General features: G+C 42.1%; 1 protein-coding gene across 4 annotated transcripts in view; it reads right to left on the minus strand.

Moving 5' to 3' along the window:
* Positions 1-18419, minus strand: part of ANKRD55 (ankyrin repeat domain 55) — a 49391-nt gene extending 30972 nt beyond the window's left edge. For 2 of the 4 annotated variants that reach the window (XM_072359563.1, XM_072359564.1), the window contains exons 1-6: positions 18015-18419; positions 11935-12057; positions 10121-10251; positions 7904-8013; positions 4232-4292; positions 313-441 (exon numbers count right to left, since the gene is read on the minus strand). In XM_072359563.1, coding sequence (XP_072215664.1) covers positions 313-441; positions 4232-4292; positions 7904-8013; positions 10121-10251; positions 11935-12057; positions 18015-18054 — 594 coding nt within the window. In that variant the 5' untranslated portion in view covers positions 18055-18419. Of the gene's footprint in view, positions 1-312; positions 442-4231; positions 4293-7903; positions 8014-10120; positions 10252-11934; positions 12058-14980; positions 15091-18014 lie in introns of those variants that run through there. The other 2 variants (XM_072359565.1, XM_072359566.1) reach the window with 2 other exon arrangements.
* Positions 18420-23946: the final 5527 nt, after the last annotated feature.

The following is a 23946-nucleotide window of genomic DNA, read 5'->3' on the forward strand; positions in this document are numbered from 1 at the left end:
CAGGTTGTTTGTGAGACTTTAAGTTGCTGAATTCCCCAACTTTGATTCAGTGAAAAAATGTCAGCATGAGTTCAGCATGAAGCACATGGATAGTCCTGGTGGGATAAACAGTTATTCCAGGGCAAGAGTGCTGAGCTTACATGAAGTATGGCATGCTCTCCAGAGCAGGCATTAGATCCTTGTCCTGTGCGCACCAGCAAAATGCTGAGGGTGTTCATGAGCAACCTTAGCACCCATTTCCCTCTGTTTAGTTCAGTGTGGTGACTGATTCAGTTGAAGCAACAGCCCAGTGAAACTGTGGTTGTAGCTTACCTGTACGGCCCAGTGCAGAGCGGTTTTGAAGTCTTTATCCACTAGAGTCAGGTCTGCTCCCTTGTGCAGCAGGGTCTGTGCATGCTGCGGCCTGTTGTGGAAAGCAGCCCAGTGGAGTGAAGTCATTCCCTGAAAGCCACAAACCCAGAGAGCAAATAAAGGTCACATGCAGTAATGCCCTTTGTGTCTCCTGTAGCTGTAGAAAAGTTAGGCTGCTCTGAAACCATTTGGGATGACTCTTTCCTCTTTGCCTTGAATTGAAATGATTAGTTACAGCTTCCTAACTAGTGCATGGGGAACCTAGTAATCATCTTTTTAGTGTTGTTGCGGACATCAGTACAAATATGAAGGCTTCTTTCATACCTGATTGTAACTGTCTTAAATGCTATGTGGTCACAACAATGATGGCCAGGGAGGTGGTCCCTCACTGCTAAGCTTGGGTCCTATGAGAAAGGCCTGTTTCAGACATGTGCTTTGTCATAATACCGTGTGGTGTTTAACTCAGACCTTACCATTAATTCAAAATAAGTGTTATAAGCTGACTCTAATCAGCAAGCTAAAGAACTGCCCCAGTGATGTCAACAAAAAGGCTCACAATGTAAACACCTAATGTTTACAGTTTAGATTCAGAGAATCATAGAATCACAGAATCACCGAGGTTGGAAAGACCTCTAATATCATTCCAACTGCCAGCCCACTATCACCACACCAATAATCCCATCCCTTGGTGCCACATCTACGTGTTTCTTGAACACTTCCGAGGATGGTGATTCCACCTCTTCCCTGGGCAGTCTGCTCCAATGCATTACCACTCTATCAGAGAATAAATTCTTCCTAAAATCCAACCTGAACCTCCCCTGTTGCAACTTGAGGCCATTCCTTCTCATTTGGGGAGAAAGCAGACCTGCATTTTCATTCCGTCTTAGCAGTGTTCTGTCAGTCTCTATTCAGAGGATTCATGATATGTTAATTTAACCTTCAACATTGCTGTATACATGTATAGCTTACTCTAAGTCCACAATACTGAGATGTTTCTAATTCAACATGTTTCTTAAAAAAATTGTAGTATTGTTCAGATGTGGCAACGTTTTACTTAGAGCAGATGTATTTACTATCATCTTTTACAATTGCAGATGTATGTCAAGGTTCTTGCTTGAGATCCAAAATGGTAAAAAAAAAACCACACAGAAATGTAAAGTGGAAAAGAAATTGAAACTCCAGTAGAACCTCATAAATCTTATTAACAGTTTGGATTGAACACAAGCTATAAAGCATTCATGAAGACAGCTTATCAGTGCATTAGTACAAGAAGTGGTTAGCAGTGATTTTCTAAATGAAAGCTTGAACCCCTTAACTTTAATTTCTCTGAACTATCAGATATATCATCATTGTTTTCAAGTCCCCAGATGGGTTAAATGTGGGTGATGACAAAATAAAACAATTGAACAAGAGCAGTTTTGTTTTTAGTTAGATTTTGTAAGTCTTAATCATGGGGGTTTTTATTTAGTAAAACCAGAAACGAGGATTTGATTCTGTCTCACTGAAATTAATGAGAGTTCTACCATTGACGTCAGTAGATATGTGTTTTGGTACTGGGGACCTAGTATCACTGACAGGCTCACAAACCCTGTGGGTGCTGTTAAGTGAGAATTCAGTGAAGTAATCTCCAGCTGGGAATGGATCCTTGCACCCAGCTCTCGACAGTCAGAACACTCATCAAAAGAGGGGAAGCTGCAGTGTATCAGGCCAGGTTTTTGTCATCTACTCTCAGTATGTCAGTCTGGGCAAAAGGCAAGATTCTTGATAAATCAGATTTCTGTTCTTACTGTTGCTATCAGCTGGGCCAAGTATAACATGAGAGTATAAGTATTGTGGGTAGAGATCAAAGCTTTCCCTACTTCAGGGTCAGTAGGAAATACTTGGAGAGAAGCATTAAGAAATAAGGCTTAGTGATGCACAGCAATATAATATCTGGTAATTGCACTAAAGACTTCCTAAAACCCAGAGCTCCACAGGATAACCTAAGCATTTTCTTTCATTTCCTGTAAAACTGCTCTTAGATGATTTCTTTGGATGTCCCATCATTTTAGATATAAAATACAGTGAATAATCTTGCACTTTGCTTCTTTATAACATTTATGATGCTGTGGACTTACATTGTCCCTCTGACATAGCTGAATGTCCTTTCATTGTTTGTTTGTTCTAGTTATTGACCTACCCATGAAAGGAAGCCATTCTATAATAATCTTTGCAGTCCTTTTCTGTTCCTTTTGTTGTACATCCTTTTTCAGGTGACAGTTGCAGCAAGCATTAAAGGTGTGGGTATACCAAGGATTGAGAAAGAGCACAGTGCTGCTTCCTGTTTTGTTCTCTTGTTTTCTAGTAATTTGTGTGATCCACGTGTCCTTTCAGAGTGCCCATGAGGGCACAGAGGACTGAGCTGGTGGTAGTGGCACACCCATGTGTGGGCCTGCTGCAGCGGGCAAGGGCCAGCCAGCTCATACCATCTGCTTTGTGCACCCTTCAGTGTCATCTGTGTTTTTGAGAGGGAGCATAGAGGTGGTAACAAAATGTTCAAAGCCACGGGGCTGTGAAGATCTAGAAATATGTAATATTAAAATAATAAAGTTCCCAAATTGTGCATTTATAAAAAAATATAGATCAATGAGATACATAAAAGGAGAAAAAAAAAGAGAAAGAAATGGATGTGGATGATTGATCAACAGTTTCACAATCACAAACAAATGGAATCCAGCAAATGGGGACCTGAAGCAGTCGGCAGCTATGTTTGCCTCTGGGAAGTACAGTGTGATACCAGTTTTGCTCAGATTCTGGGCTTTTTCAGGGAATGTTTCTTCCCACTGTGGTCTTTCATAAGTAAATCTACAGAAAGCTGTGGTTGTGGAAACCAAATGAAACTTTCAGATGTATTTTTTACCGATCCATGTTCATGCATTGATCAGTGTGATTTTCTAAAGTAGCAGATGGGAAATCTGGAGTACTTTACTTGTGTCAAGAGAACAGCTCTGTTATCTGAAATTATCTGCGAGGATCCACACTTTTCAGAAACCATGAATATTCAGGGCTTAATACTGACAGTTGAACAGATGCCTTTCCTGTGCCAGGTGACTGCGAGCTGGACTAAAAACTGTAAATTGCATTCAGTGATGCACTGCAGCAATCACTATGGATTGAAATAGTCATCCATGATTCCATGCAATTCATTAGCAATTTAACTCTATGCCAAGACAAACCAGATGTCTGGTTTGGGCTGTTGTAAGCAGGGTCTGCAAACCATCCTGTGGACGTGGAAGGCTCATGTGAAGAGGGAAAATCAGCAGCCCAGTGGTGGGTCTGGCACTATGAAAATGAGAAGCGTCTTTGAGTATTTGTTGGTGTGAAGAGAAAAACATGGAAAGACATGCAGGCTCTCTCTTGTGCCTTGGCCTCTTTATCTAGACAATACACCCGGGGAGTTGACACTCTCCTGTGCATACTGTATGCACTCATGCAGGGTGCAGTTATTTGAAGATCAGACAAATTTTTGTCTTTCTGTAATTCTCCTGTGCTATACCAGGATTCTGATATTTTTCTTGAGAAAAGTTAGTTCTTGGTGATGGGACATTTGGAAAAGATGGAAATTGAGCCCACTGTCTAACTTAAGGAGAATTAAAAGCAGTTTATGTCTTGGCAAGTGAGAGAAAAGACTGGTTAAAATAACTGGCAGTGCATGGAGAAATTTTATTAGTCTAAAGATGCTTCATGCGTGGTGGGAAAAATGAGATAGGGCTCTGCAGAGTTCAGCAAATGCATTATAGAAATATTTGGCTTATGCATACTCTCATCATAAAGTTCAGTGGACTCTTTCTGAACAGCATGAACTGCACGATCCCAGGGCCTGGGGCACAAGGTCACTCACCTCATTGTCCTGATGATTAATTTCACTAAGATTTGACTGCTGCAGAAGCACGTTCAGAAGCCTGTGGAAGCAATGACATAATAATACATAATAAGTGCACAATACTACTGACTAAACCTGAGATTTTGACATCGTTTGGGAAAGAAGATGTTCAATTTCAAGACAAAACAGTCTTAGTGACAGGCACAGGTCAGAGTCCTAGGTCTGGTCTAGAAAAGCAGTTAAGACTTTATATAGCTTACTGTAACAACAGAAGTTTTGTGCTGGGGATCAAAAGCAGATCCCCTAGGAAATATTCTTATGTTGATTGTCAGGGTGAAATAGCGTATGTAACACTAAATGTGTGTAATTTTTTGATAGAAATTCATCCTCATTCTATTTAATAGATTTTTAAACAAACAGAAATGTTAATGTTTACAAAAAGGATCTGTAGTACTCGTAACTCTCCGTAACTCTCCATAACTACTCAAGAGTAATGCTATATTGTGTATATGCTTGCATGTGTGTTTGAATACATACATACATACTGTTACAATTGCACATGCACAAACCAATTGCATTTGCCAAGGCTTAACAATATTTTTGCTGGGATAGAGCCATTGTCATGATGTAAAATAGAGCAGTGCACTGATTTGCTTTTGTTATGGAAGATCAGACTACAAACACTCCCCTCTGGTGGAGGGAACAGTTACAATAAAATAGTCACCGAAATATTACTCAAGTGCAATGATATTTTTACCACCGTAAAGGCTTTGGTTTTCCTTATGGCTTCCTATGAAGATGTTCTGAAATCACTATAGCTTTAGAGAAGGTGGTTATGTTTCATAAAAATTGCTTAGGTTGAGTAGATGAGAAGACCATGGAATGGCATAGCCTGTAACAAAGCCAAATCACGTGGATGCTGTGGTAGTTGTACTGTTCTTATGGTTCTAGCAAAAGGAAAGGTACTTTTATAGTGAATCTCTAAATAAGGTCATAATGAAAAACTGTGGCTCATCTGAAGGTGCAAATTTATAATAAACCTTCAAAACAGACTTTAAAGGACTTTTTATTATTAGTTTTTAGTTTTTTGTTTTGTTTTGTTTTGCAGGAAGATTAGAAGAAAATTAAGTACCACCATGAGGTGGGAATTCTGATAAATGAACAGATGAATGTGTGCAATTGTGCATTGATTCTCAGACCTAAACAAAAATCTTTTGTTAATTTCAGCAGGGCAAAATTCAACATCTTCCGGTACATTTTTCAGGTTGAACCGTGTTCATCAGACCAAGTTGATAGTGTTGCATGAGAAATTATTTTCTCTTTTCTCAGAAATAAACAACTAGACATTATTCGAAATAATTTACTGCTGCTTAGGGATGATTTGTCTCTTCTGCTGGGGAAAAATCTTAACTGTTTGTCAATGATATTTTCAGCTGCAGGAAGTCCAAATTTATTTTTTTTCTAGCTGGCATATCTCTAAATGGTGAAGGCTGTGTAGATCCCAGCACTTTATCTGGACATCAAGGCCTTTTCCATATGAATGCATTCACTTGTAGTAAATGAGTGTTACTCCTGCTTTTCTTAATCACACAATGAATGAATGATATTGTGGAGTCAAAGTACAGTAACAGAAGAGGAGGAATTTTTATAATTGTTGTGATTAGTTTGAAAAAAACAAAGTGGTAAAACAGACATTTTATGGTCAATTGGCTCAATAAACTCCAAGCAGAATCTAATACATTTGATATTTGAAAACAAGTTGAAGTAAATAAGGGCTACTTTGAAGAGATAACGTGAGATTACCATAATATGCTTTTAAAACCCCTTTATCATAGTTTTATGATCTATAAGCTACACAGTTCTGTAGCTTAATGCCAGAAATCTTCAGGGAAACCAGTGTGGAGAAGGACGTATCACTTTTTGAGTGTAAAGGATCTATCAACAAATCTTGGCTCCCTTATATTCTCCATAGCAACAGCAGCATTAGCAGTCGATGTGTAGATATTCAGCCATCCTAACTGAGATTTCTCTGTTATCTGTTCTTAAAGCTAGAGATCAGAAAGTTCATGGATTCAATTTCCACCTTTTCTCTTAGACCTTGTGAAACATGCACTAATGCAAGTGAATCCATTATCACATTAAGATGTAGAATCATAAAATAACAAGGTTGGAAAGTACCTACAAGATCATCTAGTCCAAACTAGCCATCTAGTCTGAATGAGCTGATCACAGTCTCTGGCATTCTGTGTGGTTCATGAACTGGAAACACACAGGGATTAGCAGAGCATTGCCAGATTTTAAAATTTAGCTGAAAAAGCATTTCCTAACACAACACTACAAATACCCTCTTGGTAAGGACACAGCATTCAGGAGAATGGCAATGGCCATGATGGAAAAGCTTCTCCCCCAGTTCTCCAGGCTCATCTGTGGGGCATAAGCAAAAGAACTGAACTGATGACAAATTCCTATTTAGAGAAAAGGTCTTTCTGTGTCCATGAAGAATATGAAAAATGTTGAGGGAGTTCTGTGTGCTGCTGCTAAACTACAGTTGCACCCTTTCGATTAGCAGCATGGCAGAATTGTAGAAATGCTGTTTTCTTTCAGTGGAGATATGATAATGCACTCATACTATTGCAGAAGCTTCAAACTATTTCCTCAAAGTAATGCACAAAAAGAAGTGATGAATGTGGAAAGTGAATAAAGCTGTCAAAAGGATTGTGAAGTAATATCAGCAGAAGTGCAGAGAGCTCTGGTCTGATATAGTTACAACAATAAAACCATAGCCTCTATGATTAAGTCACGTGAATATTTTATATCTGCTGAATGTTTTACCTGCCTCCATTCTCCCCAGGCATGGCTTACTTAGGAAAGATTTTTGAATGAATTTATTCAAATGTACAAATCAAGACTCAAAAAGCACTTCCCGTCATCACAGATAAGAATGAGACAGAGATTCTTTCTTACAACTTCTGATCTATGCATCCTTTAGTTTTTACACCATCATCAGTAATAGTAGTTAAAAATCATAGAATCATAGAATGGATTTGGTTGTAAGGGACCTATAAGATCATCTAGATCCAATCCCCTGCTATAGGCAGGGACACTTTCCACTAGATCAGGCTGCTCAAAGCCCCATCCAGACTAGCCTTGACTGTGTCCGGGGAGGGGGCATTCACAACCCTCACAATAAAGAATTTCTTCCTAATATCTACTCTAAATATGCTTTCTTCCAGTTTAAAATCAAGACAGACCACCAAACCTCAGCTTCCCCTCTACTGTAGGGGCTGTCAGAGAGACTGTCATGGTGAAAACTTTTCACACATATGCTGTACTGCTTGGAGAAGATATCCAGAATTGAAGCTTCTTGTAAAATTTATCCTGGGAGGTGGAGAAGGGCTGAGGGAAATCTAGAGTTTCAGCTTCTATTATATACATATATCTTTTTCTTGCTTTTGTGACTTTGTATTTGTCTCCTCACCTTGCTTGGTCATATCTGTTATGGAAGTGTGCAGTGTTTTTCCTTCTTTCTACCCTCTCCTCTTTATGATAACCGTTAAACAGAAGAGCAAGTCACAAGTGCGACTGTCAAGGCTAACCTTGTGTCTTGATCTCTCCTTTGGCCTGTGTAGCTGAATTGAGGACTACCTGTTGAGATTCAATCATTAAAAGCTGCGGGATCCTCAGACATACCTCACATCGGGCTCTGCAGTAGCAGCATGTAGTGGCAGCCTCCCGTTTTTATCAGGTATATTTTGCTTAGCACCATTTCTGAGCAGGCTGACACAGCCATCCAACCAGCCCTAAAAAAGAAATTACAGTATGTCAAAGAGGAAAGTAAATTACATCAGGCCAGATCTTTGCTTGGTGGTTCTGGCCTTGGCATGTCACTAGCTGTTTCAGCCAGCTGAGGAAATGGTCTTTGGTTTCCACAACATGGGTCTCAGCACTGGGAATGGTTTCCCTCTGGAGTGTGTCTCAAACTAATTCATCCATTAAAATGAAGTTCTATTTACACCAAATTCTTATTTTTTTTTTTTTCTGCATCTGTGGCAAACACTGAATGTGTAAGCAGTCATTAAAAACCTGCTAGTTTCTGTAACCCTGACAAATGCTACACATATTCCTGTGAGTGAATTTAAGTATTGCAGGTTAAACCAAGAGCATGAACACTTTTAATCAGATTTCCTTTATGATATTTTAGCTGGTATGCCAAGTCAATACTAAAAAGCCTTAGAGTGTAGTCTTATAAGCATTATTGCAGAAGTTTGAATAAGGGACAGTGTTTGACTGAAAACAGCACCAAAACAGATGGGATAAATCAGTTCTTGGACTAAAACCTTGTATTGATCACCCCAGCTAAACAACAAATAAACAGTCTGGTTGTGATTGCATAGATCTTTCAGCATACGTTCAGTCCCAGGGAAAATGAGTGTGTGTTTAAGTATTTTCTTCAAACCTCTGCAAGCAATCAATAAAGACCATTCCCTCCTGTATGAACTATGTAGGATCAGCATTACCAGCATTTATAGAGAAAAAGAATGATGGAATCAGAACATCTCTGTTGTGGTTCCTGGTGGAAGTCTGACACTACCAAATTCTGCATGGGATTGTGAACACAGAGCTCTGTTGAATTCAGTTCTCTGGACAGACATCACAGCCAAATGCTCTCAAGACCTCTGATTACATCCATCACAGAAACAGAAATGGAAACTTTGAAGCCTGGGTGGCTTAAATCCTTTCCAGTCATTTCTTTTTCTTCCCAAAGAATATTTTTCCCCTGTGGGAAAAGAGGGAGTAAAAAAGGAGCATGATACTAATTACAGGATTTTTTTTTTTTTTTTTTTTTAAGTATTTGGCAGAGGAAATGTTTGTGCTGAAGTAAGTGGGACATGCTCCGTGCACTGAATGAAATGGTCTGTTTTGCTACTTTCTACACATATTTTCTGGCTGAATGTCTAATAGCTGTGGAGAAGCATTGTTTTCATACTGAATTTGCAGGAAGAAACTAGATGAAGGGGATGTGATTTAATTAAGATGCCACTATATCATCTGCTCAAAAGTACTAGCATTTATCCAGCCTATGATTGGCCCCTCTGACCAACTAACCTGGTTTCGACCCTCTCCACGGATCCTGAATTCCTTCCAGAGTGGAGCAGAAGACCAAGAAGAAGAGGACAATAATTGTGTGCTTCAGGTGGAGAGCACCAGAGCACGACAGCTCTTCTCCCCAACTTCTTCCTGGGATGTCTCCCTCTACAGTTGCTTGCAAGTGTGCTAACTGGGGGCATTGGATCACTTAAGATTTGCACTGACACCTGCAGCACCTTGATTCTGGCCATTGCAGGTCCAGCTCTTTAGTGAAGAGAAAAGCAGCGCCCAGGTGTGCAGGTAAACATGCCAGCTGACCACCCAGACTTGAGACTGAAGTGTGTTCCCTGCTGAACTGTAAAAATCTGATACTTGGAGGGAGAGGGGAGAAGTTAATCAGCCTATTAAAAACAGGAGGGAACTTTGAGCCCTTTTCCACTGCACAGGAAACCACTGTTTTTTCTGAAACCATGCAGAGGACCCTGGACGTAGTGAGGTTCCCACACCACACCCTGATTCTGCAACCCAAAAGATGAAGGACACTCTGAAAGGAGTTCTGATCCTTTTATGAGAATCCCGCAGTGCTCCCAGCTTTGCATTATAGTAAAGTTTACATTTTCACTGCTATTTAGAACCAAATCACCAATAGAATCACCAATGTTGGAAAATACCTCTAAGATCATCCAGTACAATTGTCCACACATCACCAATATTTCCCATTAAAATATTTTGTCTTTTTTTTTTTCATTTCTTTCAATAATACAAATAGGAATCTTATTTGCTCTACCCATTTCCTCCTCCACCCCCCAGTCCTGGTACCAGATAAGTTGCCAGAGATAAACTGGTACGTCCACATGCATCTTGTGTGTTAATATTGGCTCCCATCTTCAGTAAAATCTTCACTGTGTCGACCTGGCGCCCTGACACAGCGTGCATCAGGGGTGTGCAACCTGGGGAAGAAAGTCACATCACAGAACCACAGAGTTGCAGGGGTTGGCTGTTCTTTTATGATTTTTGTTTAGTCAAAGCCATAAGACAGAGACATTTCATTATTTGCTGAGGTTAGCACTGGCAAACTAACAAGCCCTTTCTCTCACGGGTGTCCAACAGCTGTACTCAGCTTTCTGCAGGCAGGTGGTAACTCGGAAGATCACCACTGATTACAAAAAAGAGCATAGCAAAAACACTGCCTCATTAACTCTGCATCTGGAGAGAATATTCATTTTCTCCTGTCAGGATTCCTGTATGCACTATTGGCGTTGGACACTGAAAGCTGATATTCTTTAAAGTGAATAGTCACCAGGTCATGCTTGGCTAATTTTCTCAGACCCATCTGCATTCTGCGTTCCTGTGTTCAGAAAATCTAATCCTGTCTCATGCAAAGTCGTGTGTGTTTGTGATGGTTTTTTTTTTTTTTTTTTAAACAAATTATTTTAATGACTGGATTTGTCCTAGGATAATTTTCTCTTGGTAAGAACTTATTTTATATTCAGCAAACCACTTCTGTGCAGGAAAAAGACTGAAATCCACCTTCAGACTTAATATGCAGATTTTCTTGATGCTCAGTATTATGATATTACTTAATTGCTTTCCCTTCCTTCCATTCTTTTTACTGCTGAATAACAGCAAAGACTTTCCTGCAGAATCTGACAGAACAATTTAAAATTACTAAGCTGGGAGTAAACCTGGATGTTAGAAAACGTAATATGCAACCAGGCAAAAGTGAAGAATAATTATCCTTTCTTAATTCAATGAGACTGCTGAGCAAATATACACTACTCAAGATAAGGTTATGCTGTATCTGCAGGACACAGACATATGTTTTGTCTTGCAAGACTGATCTTAGTTGCATTTGTATGTACAAACCAGAAACAAGATTATTCTAGAGCTGAAGTGCTCCCCTTTCCTGATCAGTCTTCCTCCACTCATTGCCCTTCATATTGTCAGGGATTAGAATATACAAGGTTCATCTCAACCCTTTGAAGGAAATTGCAATTTTTTTTTTTAATTTTTTTTTTTGAATAAACAAAGACTTCCTTGAGAGAAGCTTCCATAGATCCATAGCTTTAAATCACATGGGAAATGCATATTAAAATCAACCCCAGGAGAGTGCTCTGTAGGAACACTGCAGAGTAAACCAAGCAAAAAGGAAAGGAGTGCAGTCTCAGATAAAACTGGTTATTCAGATCATCACACATTTTATGGTTTGCCCATGGGCAAAGAGCCACAAGGCAAAATATTTCATTTTTTGGTGTGTGTCTGTGCACATGCTATTAACGTGCAAATTACTGGAACCCTCTGCTCTAAGGATGTGTGGAATGTGTAAAATTTGGCTTTGATAAAAACTGCAATGACACAAATTTCTCAGCGTCTTCTAAAAGGAGATAAAATAGCTTCTTGTTAATGTTCTGATTATATAGAAACAGCTCATTTATATCCAATCATGCAAACACAGGATAAAAGAGTATCTGGATTATACATTTCTACGGGATGTTCCAAAGAGTAACACAAGTTTCTCATGTCCTGATACTAAATATAATTTTCCGAGCACAAAAATCAGGACTTAAAATGGAAAATTTGATGGCAATCCAAAAGGCAGGGATTCCCCCGAGAAAAAACTCAGCCTAATTTACCCTCACTGTCGCAGCACTCCAGGATGGAGGGATCTTCTCGAATGACTGCAGTCAGTGTGTTCACATCACCATTAGCTGCTGCTTGGTAAACCACAGTCAAGTCAGTCTCTTCTGCAGCATCACCTACAGGGAGGAGTGTGCCCTTGAGTAAGCCGAGAGCAAGTACAAATGATTAACAGTGAAAATAGTAACACATTTCACTGGAATGGAATGACTGTATAACTTGAGATGGAACAAACTGTATCCAGAGAGCATTGCGGCTTTTGTTAGTCATCTGAAACCTTTTCATCATTTGCTTCTCCCTAAAACTGTTGTATGCAAATGTTGAAATGGCATAGCAAAACTTCTTTAAAGTTTTCACTTCTCATAAGAAATCAAAAGAACATGAACGTAACACAACTGGAGAAAAGGTGCAGTAAGAACTGAACTGGCTCATCGTGTGCTTGACTGCACTTCCATGGGAGAGTCTGGTATTGAAATACAGGTGTTCTCAGCTCCTGTGCTGTCCTTGCACCGCTCAGAAGATGGAGGATTTCTCCCTCTCCCTGAGGTGTCTGGGGAATGCTCTCTGTGTGGCGGTGCACTTCCAGCAGCTCTGGCTTCTGTTAATAATGCCTATGCAAAGGAAATTAACTCCTCTTGGAACTCAGGACTAAGGTGTATTTCTTGTACAGTGCAGAGTACATTTCTCTTTGCTCTGAAACTTTACTTGCATGGATAGAGGGAAACGAAATAATATAAAACTCTGTTAGAATTCATCCCCATCCCCATTGTTTTACACTAACCTGGTCACATATTCTAGTTATTATAGTAACTGGCTATGAATTTCAAACACAAAAATGTTCCATTTCACTTTTGGTTTGAAACATTTTCCTCTGTTTCCAAATACTGATGTTGGACTCTGATTTCACAGGCTGGCACTGTCAGGCTGGGAGGCATTTCTCAGCCTGTCCCTGGACCTCAGTCAGCCCTGAGCTCATCCCTCTGAGTGCTGTTTCCAATGAGATCCACAGTTCTGCCACAGAACCAGTCAAGGGCTGGCTAAAGAAAGGGCTCACTGCCTTCAAATGCATTTTTCATAGAAACTATCAATAATCATCAACGAGACTGTCATCAGTGGGTTGGAAGGGCACAGTTCTGCACATTTTCTACTACTTCTGGACAGCTATGGCTAATTTAAAAAGCCCCAAATCCCATATTCTGAATGATATCTCATAGACAGAGTGCTATAAAACCATCTTACTCCTTGGCTTCTGAGATTTCAGGACAAACATAAAACAAAAAGGAGAGCTGCTTGAAATAGCACAGGCTGTGCCAAAAGGAGACATATCCTTTTAAAAATGAGGAGGGATGCAAAGACACAAGCAGTCCCCCAATGCCCTCAGTGAATCTGTGCCTATGTGGCATTTTGTCAGTCCCCCACACTTACATAAAATACAGCAACCTGCATGAGAGAGGAATGAAATGGCAGAAGGGCACAGTTCTATGACAGAATATATATGTATGTACATATGCATGAAAATGACATTGGTATTTTGCAAGATTGTAAACTGGTATTAAAAATAATAATAATAATAAGTGTTTCTATTTTCAGACATGAGTGTTGGCCATGTGTTAATATGTATTTAAGCATCTATCCAAATATATTACTCACAAACATGAAGATAGCTGTTGTGAGGTAGGTTTTCAGAGAAGGCAGGGAAATCCCTAACCTGGCAGCGAGGCAGACAAAGGGAGAGGTCTGGGGAAAGCCTGACAGCTTGAAATCAGTTTCAGAGGCACAGAAAACGAAACACATCCTGCACTTGGTTAATTTATGGAGAAATGATGTTTCTGCCTGTCGTTGAGTCTTTCCTAGGCACTCAGCAGTCAATGATGCAATGAAAATCAATGACACAAGTCCTAATTTATCTTGTTAGAGTAAATTAATAACATGTATATATATATATATAAACATCCTGGAGGATGGCCAGTCTTCAAAAAGGGCAAGAAGGATGACTCGGGTAATTATAGGCCAGCCAGCCTCACCTCTGTCCCAGGGAAGGTGATGGAACAGATTGTGCTGGATGCCATCTCCAGACAACTGGGAGTAAAGGAGGTTATCAGGAGTACTCAGCATGGGTTCATCAAGGGGAGGTTGTGCTCGACCAACCTGGTGGCCTTTTATGAAGATGTCACTAGCTGGGTGGATGGGGGGAGAGCGGTAGATGTAGTCTACCTTGATTTCAGTAAGGCTTTTGATACTGTCCCCCATGACATCCTTATAACAAAGCTGAGGAAGTATGGGATAGGTGAGTGTACGGTGAAGTGGATCAATAATTGGCTGACTGGCAGAGTGCAGAGGGTTGTTGTTGTTGGTGCGGTGTCTGTCTGGAGGCCTGTGACTAGTGGTGTCCCCCAGGGGTCTGTACTGGGTCCGGTCTTGTTCAACATCTTCATCAACGACCTTGATGAGGGGATAGTGACCACCCTCAGCAAGTTTGCTGATGACACAAAGTTAGGAGAATTGGCTGACACACCTGAAGGCTGTGCTGCCATTCAGCGAGACCTGGACAGGCTGGAGAGCTGGGCAGTAAGAAACTGGATGAGGTTTAACAAAAGCAAGTGTAGAGTCTTGCACCTAGGTAGAAATAATTGCATACACCAATACAGGCTGGGGGAAGACCTGCTGGAGAGGAGCTCTGCTGAGAGGGACCTGGGCGTCCTGGTGGACGACAGGTTGGCCATGAGCCAGCAGTGTGCCCTTGTAGCCAGAAAGGCCAATGGCATACTGGGGTGCATTAAAAAGAGCGTGGCCAGCAGGTCGAGGGAGGTGATCCTCCCCCTCTACTCTGCCCTGGTGAGGCCTCATCTGGAATACTGTGTCCAGTTCTGGGCTCCCCAGTACAAAAAAGACAGGGATCTCTTGGAAAGAGTCCAGCGGAGGGCCACAAAGATGGCGAAGGGCTTGGAGCATCTTCCCTGTGAGGAGAGACTTAGGGAACTGAGTCTGTTTAGCCTTGAGAAAAGAAGGCTGAGAGGGGACTTGATCCAGGTTTATAAATACCTGAGGTGTGGGAGCCATAGTGGTGAAGCTGGTCTGTTTTCAGTAGTGCGTGGGGACAGGACTAGGGGAAATGATGATCTCTAGAGTCATCTTGGTGAAAGCAATCTTCAGGAAGGCAGGAAGTCCATCTTAGAGCCTGTGCTGCGAAGCTTTCTTTTGTAGCTAAAATTTGCAGAAAGAATCGCAGCTAAAAGCCAGCCTACTTGAAATAAGCTGCAGTATTTTGAAAGCGTGTCGTTTGTCCCAAGTGCAATACAAGTCTTTTGGTCTGAAAGGAGGTACATAAAGAAACATACATAAAGATCACAGGATTCACAGCAGTGAAAGTATACTCTTTATGCAATTAACACTCCTCTGACTTTCATGTGAAGAAATTATGCTTTACTCAATTTGTGATGTTGGCTGAACTGTTATTTTATGAAGTAGCAGTCAGGTCTATGTAAGTGCCTGCTTTCTACTGCACTGGATTTGTAAGGTCCAAATAATTTCAGTGTGGGTTAGCTGACTGTACATAGTCTTGACAATGATAGACTTAGACCCTGGTAAAATTCATGGGCTATTAGAGCTGAAAGCTGGATGACAGAAAAGTTTGTGTTCACCAGGAAGAAGAAACATTTATACATAAAAATGTCTGCCCTCTTTCAATAAGCAAACACTGTATTGCTGCCCCACACCCCCTAGCCAAGTGCCATATATGGTTTCCCACTGCTTATCAGCAGATGCAGACAGTTCTGTGATTTCAGCAAGAAGATGCTGCTTGCTTTCACCAAAACACAGCTAATCCCTGACAGTGACTGAAGTGTGACACTGCAATCTTACTTTGCTGCAATTTACCATTACAAAGGTCTGCATGCACTGAGCATCCTCTTATCCCCATTCTCTGATGTCTCAAATAATACAGCCACCCTGGCAAAGGTGGGCCCCTTCTGGGCTTGGCACATGGGTGGAGGAGTGCAAATGTTGGAAACTATAACTCGCTCTATAATATTAAAGATTTAATAATTGTTCAACAAAGTAATAACGCCTGTGCGTAGCTGGCTATGAATGCGGCAACCCAGACCATTGTCTGATTCCTTTGTTTAATTGTTAAACATCTCAAGCCAGACAGAGCACACACCTGAATGGCACTGAGCAGTATTGAGGGGAGAGGGAAGGCTTGGCTTCTGGAAGTCTCACACTGCTACTACTATTGCTGTTCATAAATAATATAAGCTAGAAAAGAGTGATATCAAAGGGACTGTTGCAGAGACTGTGATTTTCTTTCTTCACCTACTGTTGGAGGAATTTTCTGGTGACTGGGATTGAGATGGGATTGTAGGGGAAGATTTATCAGACTGATGGATGTTGATCACTGTGTTTAATACCTGCTCTGCATTCTGTCATTCTTAGAAATCGCTCCAATGAATAACATGCTACTTCTCCTTGCAAAAAGCTCTCCCTTAAATTAAATTGGTAATCTGTCAAGGCACGCAGTGCCATTTAGCTGGTTCCACCATGCCCCTGCACGCTTTAAACAGAGCTGTCTTTGTGGGTGGGTTCAATGCCCTTCAACGGCGCGCTGCTCCTTCTCGCCCGGCGTTCCAGGCAGCAGGCAGGAGGAGGCAGCGGGGCAGGTCCGTGAGCCGGCAGTTCCGTGGCTGTGGGGCACAGACGGAGCTTTCGCCCGGAGGGCGCCGTTTGCTGGGAAGATGCTGCACGCGCAGCGGGAGTTGGGGTTGGGAAATGCTGTGCTGTACAGGCACAGAGATGGGATCAGAGTGGAAAATGTCCCAGCGATAGGATAGCAGGAAAGAAGGAGTCAAAAAGGTCCTGGCAGCTATTGCCTCCCCACTCTTTCAGTTTTATCCAGATAAGGTGGTTTAGGTCTCCTGCACTTGCCGTCCGCTCCTCAGGCGTGTCTGCTCCTTCACCAGCCCTGCTCACACTCCATCCTGCCTGCTGGCACCACATCCACCAGCTCCCCGTCCACCAGCCAGCCCCGCAGCACCTCGAGCACACAGTGTCCCCGTGCGCTCCCCGTGCTCTAAGCAGCGCACAGCTCTGCAGCGCTGCAGGGGAGCTCCAGAATGCCTATTGGAGCTGCTGAAGCTCGGTCAGTCCCACACCTCTGTACTTTTGGAGGAAATGTTTCGGATGTCATTTGAACACGACCCAGGAGAACCTGTCCCTTTTTCTGTGGTGCACAGTCCCTTGGTGTGGGGCCAGCACGGCCACTTTGGCTGGGGCACTTTGTGAGAGTATGCTGGAAACAGTGGCTGCTGCAAACAAATCATTTTGCAAGCTGATCTCAAGAGAAATTTATTGCAACAGAGATAAGCAGTGACTGCTTTCTGCTTTGAGAACGTAAGAGGAACTACTGCTATATTCTTGACAGTGGATTAAACAGCACGAAGGAAAAGCTTGTCTAGGCAAATAAATACATGACATTCATTCATTTAACTTAAAAAGAGACAGCAAAGAGGCAGTAGTATTTCCATAGCAACCTTGTCATGTAGGAAATCTTCACTTTGTGGTGTTTAAGGACATCTTAAATTCATAATTATGGCAGTACTTACCTACACGGCTAACATTTGCTGAAGCAAAGTCAGTCACTCATCACCGTAGTCCTAGTCCTTTCAGTGTACACAAACCAGCAGATTTAAGAAAATAAGCTTTTCTTATACTTTTTCTCCATTTTAAATTACTTTGTTTGCTAACGTTTCAGTGGCTTTATAAATATGCATGTTCACAAAAGCACAAATATACCACATAAGCAATAAATATATGCATTTGTTTATTGATGTTGACTGTAAGAGCAACCAAATGCTGTAGCTTATCTGCTGAAGTATTTTATTTTTATAGATAACTATAGCAATAAGCTGAAAAATCTCTGAGATTGACAGAAGAAATTACCTCCTGTGTAAGCAAAATCAATCTCCACGAGACCTGATCTTTTCCAAAAAATCTTGCCATTCATTCTGTCAGGGAGTCTGAGTCCATCTGCATGGGAGGCAAGGGAGCACCAGAGGTTTAGAAATCAGGAGCAGTGACTTACCTTTGTGCTGGTCAAATACAGATGAGGAACTGAAATCCATTTTGGTCTATCTCAATATTTACAACTGGGCCAGGTAAACACCATCTCCGGGGTTTTCAAGGAGGAATCCCATATATTACAGTAAACAATGGTAGCTGTTGCCAACCTTCTGGTCAGAGAATTAAACTTCCTTTTTGGCTGCAGGTTGTTGTTAAGGCAAGGACATTATCACCAGCCTGATGGAAATAGTATTTTCTGTTTGCTGTGGACCCTCTTAAAATGACATCCCTGGAAGCTTAGCTTTTACAGAACACCTTCAGCAAGTGAATTTGCCTGCAGGCATCACCGGGAGATGCTGCAGTTCGCCCAGCCTCAGCAGCAGAGTGCTGCCTGTAGACAAACAAGCCTCAGAGCGTGAATGGGATTGTGCTGGCACACGGAGCATGTGCAGAGCTGTGGTGCCGTGCGGGTGCAGCCATCCTCGCTGTGCCGGCATGTGCTGCGCCCACCTGGCCCTGCTAGTGTGGTGCTGCAGTCACCATGCCTGGGGTGCTTATCTGCATCATCGTTTCAGAGATTACCTGCTCGCTGATTTAACTGTGGTGTGCAGAATGTAAATAAGGAAGCTATTGCTATACCTAATTAATATGAAAGTTGTAATGAAAGAATGGTTCTCAAGAACTGTAAGCACATTACTGTGGCTTAAGCAGGTAGTGATGCTCCAATAGAGCAGTTCAACAAATGAAGCAGTTCACTGAGCACGTTCCAAACCCTCTGCATCTACCAAACTGACAGCAGACTCATGTCTAAAAGCTGCCTTTTTTGACTGGGCCTGTGCCTCCCTTAGTTGGGAGCTCAGACCGTGTGCTATATGAAGGAGGTTTCCTCGGAGAACTTCATCCTAGGATGTTGCCATAGCAGAAACAGTAGCAAGTAGCAATAATTTAGTGAATACTGTGTTTACTTGAAGCAGATATTTGCCTGGAGAAGTGAGTGCGGCTGGCAGCTTGGGGGCATGTAAATAATTTTGTTCTTGTGCAGTGGAAAAGACACGCTGCTGCTGCTGAGTAAAGCAAGGCATTGCATGAAAATTAAAGAAGGTAAGGTACTTTTTTGCCTAAGAGCACCAAGAGGAGATACAGTAAAATGATGTCCATGTTTGGTCAGACTGACAACCCCCTAGATGTTACATGTTTGTTATATTCTGCTGAACTGACCAACTCTATTGTCAACAGTGCATATCAGAGACATAACTTACATGTAGACACTGTAGGAGGTACATCTGCTACTGATTTACGTCCCAGGCATGTGGGTCTGAACCTAAATTGAAACTGTTTGTTTGGGAAAAGGTTATGTGCTCCAGGTAGCAGTACAGCCTCGACAGCTTGAACCAAGCTGAAATTCTCTGAAATGTGATGGTGAGACATGCTCTGCCTCTTTTTCTCTGCTGCTGTCTTAGTACTTTGGCTCTGCCTTTTTTGTATTGAGGAGAGATCCACCACGTGGCAAGCATGGGCCATGCACAGATCTAGGAATGTGGCATAGTGCGGATGGTTGGCACCTGGCACGGGCCGTGGCCCTGCTGCCCTCTGGCTCATGTGCAACCCCTGTGGGCCAGTGCCTTGGGCTGCTCAGATAGGTGAAGGGTCTGCAGATGGAAGTGTGGTTGGGCATCTCCAGCTGCAGGTTATCATCGTGCCCAATGGTTTTCAGAAGGTACCATGAGTGGCCCCTGCCATTCATGTGTGGCAGGGGCCCTCTGTCATCATAGAATCATAGAATGGCTTGGACTAGAAGAGACCTCAGAGATCATCAGGATCAAAACTCTCTGCCATGCAGAGTTCCCAGCTGCTAGATCAGATTGCCCAGGGCACCATCAGACGTGGTCTTAAACACCTCCATATGCAGGGCATCCAAAGCCTCTCTGTGCAGCCTGTTCCAATACCTCACTACTCTGAGTGAAAAGCTTCCCCAACATCCAATCTAAAACTCCTCTCCTGTAGTTTAAAAACATTCCCAGTTGTCCTATCACTATCTACCTGTGCAAAAAGTTGATTTCTCTCATGTTTATATACTCCCTTTAAATATTGATAGGCACTTTAAATACTGAAAGTTCTCCCTGCAGTCTTCTCTTTTCCAGACTGAAAAAGTTGATTTCCTTTGGCTTATCTTCATAAGAGAGGTGCTCCAGACCACCAGTCATCTTTTTAGCCTCCTCTGGACCCTCTACAACAGCTTCATATCCTTTCTGTGCTGGGGGCCTCAGGCTTGGACACAGTACTCCTGCTGGGACCTCACAAGGGCAGAATAGAGCAGAGGGGGACAATCACCTCCCTGTCCCTGCTGGCCACCCCTCTTCTTATCTTCCAGGATACCCCCTTGGTCTTCTGGGCTGCACATGCACACAGCTGTCCATTGAGTGCAAGGCATTTCTGACTTTGGGCAGATATCTTCTGTACCTATACTTACATCTGGTTGTATTTTGGAGCTACATCCTCAGAGTGCATCAAGCTCAGACACATCTAGACAAGACAGCATCCCAACCGGACAGAAGGACTGGCTTGTGCCCTATGCAGGGACTGATCCAGGGCTCAAAAAGACAGTGATGATCTCTGTTGATGTGTCAGTAGATAAAAAGCAACTAGAGCTTGGAGAACGAAACCATGAGTGCATCCTAGAGCTTCCCACATGGAATGTAAGTCAGAGTGAGTGTCTGTTCTACTCTTCTTATTTCTTCATAAGATCGGATAACATCCTCTGCTAAGCCAAGGTGAATTTTTGGCTGTAACTTTATTGGGATCAGAATGTCTCTCTTGGCACAACTGTTTGAGATATCACTAGCATCCCATGATGTTGTTTAGCAACAAGACAAACACACTTGAGAATCTACTCTGTAGCTACAGAAGAGCTGCAAACCAGTTACTGCTTCTGTATGTACTGATTTCTCAAATGATAATGTGTGTATTGAACAAAGGCAATTTGTATATTTTGCCTGCTATGATTGCTGTGCATACTTTAGAAGGAGTGAGAAGTCTCCCAGTGAGTTTTTCACCCATACCATGCTGTAGCTATCCCTCTTTAACCTCCAAAGTCTTCCCTGTGATACTTTCAGGTTTAAAACTGCATTGAGTGTAAGGATGATGGCATCTGTGTCTAAGGGGTGTTGTGTTCATGGTCTTACATATACAGAGGGAAATTCATGTTAAAACATTTGCACTACAACTACTACTGCTTGGTATTCCACTATTGCTTTCTGTACAAGACAACATAAGGGAAAATCACAGAATCATAGGATCATAGAATGGCCTGGGTTGAAAAGGACCACAATGATCATCTAATTTCAACTAATTTCAACTCCCCTGCTATGTGCTGGGTCACCAACCACCAGACCAGGCTGCCCAGAGCCACATCCAGCAGGAGCTGTCTGGTGAACTGCAGGGCAAGCAGTGCATCCAGTATTCTTCAGAGTGCACTCCAAAGCAGCGCTGTAGTTTTGCAGAGTCCCAGTAGATGGTGGGATCTGATCAACACTTGGGTCTTTGAACCAGAGAAGCAGCTCTTCGTTGAGATACTTGCTGTTGTTGTTGTTGTTTGTTTGTTTGTTTGTTTTTGTTTTTAAATGCTTCTAATCAGAAAAAGAAAAAATTCATCTGCAGGAAGCCAGTAATCTCTGACATTATGCAGCACATTAAGAATGCTTGCAAATGAACCAAGTCTCATTCCAAATATCGAATAACAGTACAAAGCATGACTAATCATCAGTGAATGGTAAGCTCTGAGAGCCTCTTTACAAACCTTTGTGGTTGTACATTTTAATTGCTAAAAGACATGAAAGGCTTAACATGTATTTAACATCCTCTACTCCATAAAGCTCTATGTTAAATAGGGAAATTAGTCATTTAGAGGTAAATAGCAAATTATAAATGGTCTGAAAGCAATGACGGGAAGAATGCATCAAGTGAACAAATCTGACAGGTGTAAGTGTCTGTAGTGCTGAAGTGCAATGGGAGAAAACCACCCCTTACAGTGCTGTCCCAGCAGAAGCTGGTGAAGCTGCCTCTTCCCCAGCAGATGGGGATGCACACACTGGGAATCCCACTCTGACTGCACAGAAGGATGGTGAGGCTAGCTCATCTTTCTGACTGTGTTTTGAGCAGCAGTACCCCACGGATGCTTGATCCTCTTCTCAATGCTGTTCACACCATTATGCTGTTGTGTGCATTCTTTATGACTTTCACTGTCAGTTGCAGAAAGTAAGGATTGTGAGCAGGCTGTCGGCTGCTCTGCAAGTGCTGCAAGCTGCAGCAGTGGCAGTGTCTACTCTGTGCATTCAGGCTCCCGGGATCACTCCATGGCAGTACAACAGATGCAAGCAGGCCCATCTATGCAGAAAACAGGAAACTGCAGTGAGCATTTTCTGATGAGGGGAATGGGATAGTAAGGAAACCAGTTCACTCTCTGCTTCTAGGCACTTTATTAGTACGTGTAAGGCAAATATACAATACCGAGTCTAGTTAGCTTTTCTTGTAGAAACAACAGGAATCTCTTTCCTTTCCTTTCCTTTCCTTTCCTTTCCTTTCCTTTCCTTTCCTTTCCTTTCCTTTCCTTTCCTTTCCTTTCCTTTCCTTTCCTTTCCTTTCCTTTCCTTTCCTTTCCTTTCCTTTCCTTTCCTTTCCTTTCCTTTCCTTTCCTTTCCTTTCCTTTCCTTTCCTTTCCTTTCCTTTCCTTTCCTTTCCTTTCCTTTCCTTTCCTTTCCTTTCCTTTCCTTTCCTTTCCTTTCCTTTCCTTTCCTTTCCTTTCCTTTCCTTTCCTTTCCTTTTTCCCAGACGATTACTGTTCCATGTGAAATCCCTGTTTCTCATTAGTATTTACAATATACCAATACCAGATGGCTACACGTCCTCTCCTTTATGTAGTCAGCTAAGGAAGTACACACCTTCTTTCCAATCATGTTTATTTGAATCTTTTCCTGTGCCTCTTAATGCAGAAATCAAAGGGCAATAACAAATTTATATTCCACACCCATTTCTTTACACAGTGCTCCTCCTGGTGATTTCAGTTTCTTGTAACTGCATGCACTTAGGATGGTGAGTCCTCCAGTGACACATCTTTCAGCCCTCAGCCAGACATCCCACTGCCTGGACGCTGTGTCATGCTTTCAGGAAAGCTGGGATTGCGGGGGAGTATTCAAAGTATGGTGACAATCAGTGACAAATCAGATTTATACACAGGAAGAGTACAGATACTGCTGGGAAAACAAAACAAAACAAAACAAAACAAAGCAAAACAAAACAAAACAGTATCATGACCAATAAAATCTGCATTTTAAATGGGTCACATTGCAAGGGCAGTTACCAGGAAAAAGCTGAGCATTGCATTGTAAGCAGTACCAGAAGAAAAACAATTCCTTCCTCCATTTATATTTTGTTATTGTTTCCATGATTTCTTTTTCTATTTCTGTCTACAGCTCAGATCCAGTTCATCTTTTTTGTTGATCAGGATAGTTGGTAGATGGCAGAGAGTGGCTCAGCCATCAGCCCTGCCAGATCCCCCAGCACCTGAGTCTGGAGCCCATCCAGTCCCATGGACTTGTGGCAGTCCAGGCAGAGGAGAAGCTCCCTGTCTCTACCCAAATCACTGGGGGTTTATTTTGCATTCCATCCCAGACTTTCAGATCAGGGTGTAAAGTGCACTGAGGATAACTGATCTGCCTATTAAAGGCAAATATTGAGGTGTTGAGGACCTCAGCCTTCTCCTTATCCTCACTGGTCACATTTGCTGCTGCATCAAGTAAAGGGTAAGCATTTTTCCTTGGTTCTTCTCTTACCATCGATATATTTGTATTTAGCCAATCTGAGTTCAGCTTAGGCTCTTGCCTTCCTTACTTCTTTCCTACATTCCCTAGCAACTTCCTTGTAATCTCCCCAAGTAGCCTGTCCCTGCTTCCAGAGCA

The sequence above is a fragment of the Excalfactoria chinensis genome, chromosome Z (genome assembly GCF_039878825.1).
Source record: "Excalfactoria chinensis isolate bCotChi1 chromosome Z, bCotChi1.hap2, whole genome shotgun sequence".
Taxonomy (NCBI): domain Eukaryota; kingdom Metazoa; phylum Chordata; class Aves; order Galliformes; family Phasianidae; genus Excalfactoria; species Excalfactoria chinensis.